Genomic DNA, 4744 nt, shown 5'->3' with positions numbered 1-4744 from the left:
TGAGATACATAGCCAAACTGAGATACATAGCCAAGCTGAGATACATAGCCAAGCTGAGATACATAGCCAAGCTGAGATACATAGCCAAGCTGAGATACATAGCCAAGCTGAGATACATAGCCAAGCTGAGATACATAGCCAAGCTGAGATACATAGCCAAGCTGAGATACATAGCCAAGTCAAAGATAAATTTAAACTGACACTACCGTATCAGGGACAAAAGGAAATCGCGACATGTGCGGGATTGCGATTTTTCCCATTCTTTGCGACAAATTTTATATGTCGACTGTTTGGCTTATCGCAGTATCGCGATTTTTGGCCAGAATAATCGCGATTTTCTTTTGTCCCTGTACCGTATCGATGTATCTGTAATCTATTATATAATAATATATTTAATATTGCTCAGATTACAATTGGTCATGAAATTCCCCTGTACTGACTTTTTATTCCAGAACTAGTGTGATGTCTCTTACCATGTCTCTACGAAAAGCTCTTCAAACACTTCCTGCTCTTAGACACATGAGGTAATTGCAACATCTTACTTTACGTCCTCACCAAACATTTTAGGTATTTATTTTTGGAAAATCGCACTTCTGTAAGAATGATTTTATTAAATTCTGATAATATGAGCGCTGACGGCTGACCTTGAACCTGCAATAACACAGTAAGTCGGAATGATATGATTGTTAAGGTAGAAATCAACCAGTAGATCTTTCTCTCCTCTTGCAGGTAATATCGCAAGTCGCTGGATCCACTGCATTATTATATAATATATATAATGGCCTCCCTAGCTTGCCCCTTCAAATGCATGAAACAGTACTGCGCTCTTAGATATTGCACAATGTATTAGCATTTTGTTTACAGTTGCAAGCTGCAAACGCTGCACCCAAGTTATTAACTACGATATTATAGCCATTATAGAACAGCTTCCCAACATTGCTGCAATATGCTCAGTTATTTGCACCCCTTGCTTGAGAGAGACTGTAGGTATGTAGTTGGTTTCTATAAAAGAGACACGTTTTGAGTTCCATGCCTAAAAAATAATATACACCAAATATGGATTAATATATATCGATTCAGTCTGCAATTTACTTTTTAGCGCTGGTACCATGCGGCATTCTGCAAAGTGTTTTTTAATTTACTTGCTCCGGGAAAAATTAAGTAAAGTTTATTTTACAGTTTTTGAAGACGAAGTAGGTTTAAAGTATCCTTTTATTTAGTATACATTAAAAGTTTAAAGGTTAAAAGTGAAAATATATTATTAATTATTCATATCTTTACTCAGCACGGGATCTCAGGACCCGATAGCAGCCCTGTTCGCAGAGAAGCTGTCCCAATACAAGGCACTGGCAGTTGATAAGGGAGACATGGTTGACGTTAGCGAGAAGGACGTGGCCGAACAGCAGCTCCAGCTGGAACGTCTCAAGAAGATGTACATGGTATCGGGCGACGTGCAGTCCTTCCCTGAGGCTAAATTCTAGAATCTTCTCTGCTGTGTGTCATGTTGTAATTTATTGGCGAGATGCCAAGTGAGGAAAGTGGACTGTAGTGCAGCCAGCAAGGGGATCAGGTTTCAAAATATTTATCACGTTATCTTGAGGTGTTCTAGCTGGAATTTTGGTCATCATATTTTGTTCTGTAGGAAACTTACTTTCGTTGTTTGTTGGTAATACCTCATTTTTATTTCCATTACTTGTCTGATGCGATTAAGTCAATTTTTTTCCTAACTTATTTGTATAAATCACATTCGTAAGCTTATTAGGTTATTACGAATTTCATTGTTTTGAACGTGTATAAAAAGAAAGTCTGATCAAAGTTGACGCTCAAAATTTTGACATATTGACATTAGGAATCCAAATAACTCTAAATGTGATTGAAATGGACATGTAAAATGTAAATGTAGCGTGTAATATATTATTATTTCATTAATTAACGCTTTAATAATCTACGTAACTTTATTAAGCATGGAGGGGTTCTACACTGCCGAGACGTTGTTTCAGTTCGATGACCTGGACTTCAATGCCTCCAATACTATGGACAACCGTTAGTAAATCAATAAAATTATTAATAATTGGTAATTATATATGTACAGTGTACACTAATTATGTTTTTAACTTATTAAGATATGTACATTAATTGTATTGTTAACTAATTATCCATGCCTCCAATATTATGACTAACCGTCAGTACATATTTTGTATCGTAAACATTCGTTACAATAATCTTATTTTGAGTAGCACTCCAGTACCATTTATAATTTTACGTAATGACTTCTTCAGTTGGCTATTCCGTTTCAATGAATGTTTCCTGTGAGATATTATTAAAATTCCAAATGTTATCCTTTTCTTTGCAATAACTCATTATCATGGATATCAGCGATTTATCTCAATGTCCTTGACTACAAATCAAAAATAGGTAATTTCCTTGGAAAACATAGAAGTAAAACCATCCCCTCTCTCAGGTAAGATTGTGGCAGGAGCAGACACTGAAGAGGGACCGGACAAGTCCACAGTAGGTGATCTCATGATCAAGGAACCGGACCTCTTGACCCCTCCAACTACCACCAACATTGCTCTAGATAACAACAAGCACAGCGTCATCAACAACAACAACAACAGCAATAACAACAGCATTAGTAACACCCCTAACACACCAAGTGGCACGCCTATCACGGAACTGGATCACGTCACTAAGGCGAAGATCTTGGAACAGGTCGAATTTTACTTCAGCGACGCCAACGTCACCAAGGATAAGGAGCTCGCGAAGCAGATTCGTCGAAATGAAATGGGTTACGTATCAATAAAGTGGATCACGTCATTTCGCAAGATACAAGCTTTGACTCAAGATTGGAAAGCTGTTTCCAAGGTCCTGCAGGAGTCCACTCAGCTGAAAGTTTCGACGGATAAAAAGATGGTGCGTCGGAAGCACCCGATACCCAAGAAAAGTGACCAGTTTGCAGATAAAACAGTGATGGCCAGCAACTTGCCGCTCTCTGAACGTAGTGTTGATTGTGTGAAGGACTATTTTAAAGGATTTGGTCGGGTGACTCTGGTTAGGTTTTTGTCGCCAGGTAAACCGTACCCTGACGACATCACCAGTTTGCACTTACCAGGGTGGCGAGGCAGCCCCACCGCTGACATGGTTGCTGTGGAGTTTGAGACAGTGGAGGCGGCAGAGCTGGCTGTTCTGAAGCTGTCTGACAGTAACAACTGGAGGAGCTCCTCTCAAGTGCAGCTGTTGAGGACAAGACAGCAGAAACAGTTGGGTGCCGACAAGATAATGCATGGTCCCAAAGTAAGGAAGTCTTCAGAGCACTGTGCTATGGCGTACTCTCTGAACCACAGCACGGGCGTGCCACGTGACAGCAACGGGTATGGTATGGCAAAGAGTCTTCCAAAGCAAATGTTTGGAATGTCAATAAGTGGCACGTCACCCACTGCTGGCTCCTCGCCACAAAGTCACATCGTGAAACGCCCCGAGAAGTCTCCTCATTCCTACTCAAGCCGGTCCTCAGTCACGCGGTCTGGAACCGCAGGATCGTACAGCGACAGTTTCAGCTGCAGCCCCTCTGCTAATTCGTATCTGGGTCAGCGCCTTGCCCACGAGAAGAGTCACGCAAACGGCCCCGCCTTGATCGCAATGGTTTTGACTCGAGAACCTAGGGGTCCTGACGGGTCCAGGGGATTCGGACACCGTAATAACTGATAACGACAAATTCTTTTGTAGTTTAGGAGAAAACGCATGTTTTTATACGATTAAGAATTTGTAGGGCATTTTCGATTAAAAATGACGATTTATATGAACATATCCATCATGAACCATGTTATCAAATTGTTTGCAAGATTATTTGATTATGTTTCTGCCGCATTTTTACCAACAAAAAAACAGAAGACTGACTAATTGTCAAAAAATATGAAAAAGTAAGTATTTTCATTTCAAATCGTTCGAATAAACGCCAAAATTATTGTCACAATGTCGTACTTACACTGCGAGAAAAAGCAGATTGATTGTTTCAATTTTCAAAATGCTTAGAGTTTATTAAATTATTGCAGGCTTTTCAGATGTATCCCAATCTACTGTAGGTAATTTATTTAGAATTGTGATAGCAATTACCTTTTTGCAATGTTGAATATTTAAGAACAAATGCCATCATAATTATTCGAATTCGTGGATCAGTAAAACATTTGTGGCTAATTTTAATGCATTTTGTTACGAAAGGATCTTGACGTAAGGATTAACTGCTTCAAACGCAGAGTGCTTTTGAAAATATGTAATTTCGCGATCTTAAGATAATTTTCAAGAAGGACAGTGTACTATGTTGCCTGTAAATATGTGTTTTGAAAATAATTTCGTTTCATTTTACATAAACTCGTCTGGTTTTACGTGTCCTATGGTGATGACGATAAACTGTTTGAGATCTCTCGTATTGCTCGTTTTATTCGTTTTGTCGAATACAAAGGCCGACTGAAACGCGCACGGAAGTGTGCGCGCGCATTAATTATATTCATAATTAAACTGCCCTGCATGCATGCATGATCTGGTTAGCTTTAATATTGCCATGTCCATTGTCCTCCGCTTATTATCATGCATATGTGCACTTGGCAGAATTTTACGTAACAATATATTGCAAAGCATCGTTCTGATAGATATGGTAGTTAAAAATGCTACTTTTCTCCGAAAATAATGGAAGTAGTCCAAGATGTCTTGAAACAAAATCCATCGCGAGACGACCAACATAAACATC

The 4744-nt window shown here is 39.2% G+C and overlaps 1 protein-coding gene across 1 annotated transcript; it reads left to right on the top strand.

Moving 5' to 3' along the window:
• Positions 1 to 1957: 1957 nt before the first annotated feature.
• On the top strand, positions 1958 to 4368 carry LOC134814880 (la-related protein 6-like). The gene is made up of 2 exons (XM_063823184.1): positions 1958 to 2043; positions 2462 to 4368. Exons 1-2 carry the CDS (start codon positions 1965 to 1967, stop codon positions 3703 to 3705), a joined length of 1323 nt encoding a protein of 440 aa, XP_063679254.1. The 5' UTR covers positions 1958 to 1964; the 3' UTR covers positions 3706 to 4368.
• The last annotated feature ends 376 nt before the right edge of the window (positions 4369 to 4744 follow it).

Source organism: Bolinopsis microptera, chromosome 5 (genome assembly GCF_026151205.1).
Source record: "Bolinopsis microptera isolate Bmic1 chromosome 5, MBARI_Bmic_1.0, whole genome shotgun sequence".
Lineage (NCBI taxonomy): Eukaryota > Metazoa > Ctenophora > Tentaculata > Lobata > Bolinopsidae > Bolinopsis > Bolinopsis microptera.
The sequence above is the reverse complement of the archived record's forward strand: the minus strand, read 5'-3'. Positions and strand labels throughout refer to the sequence as shown.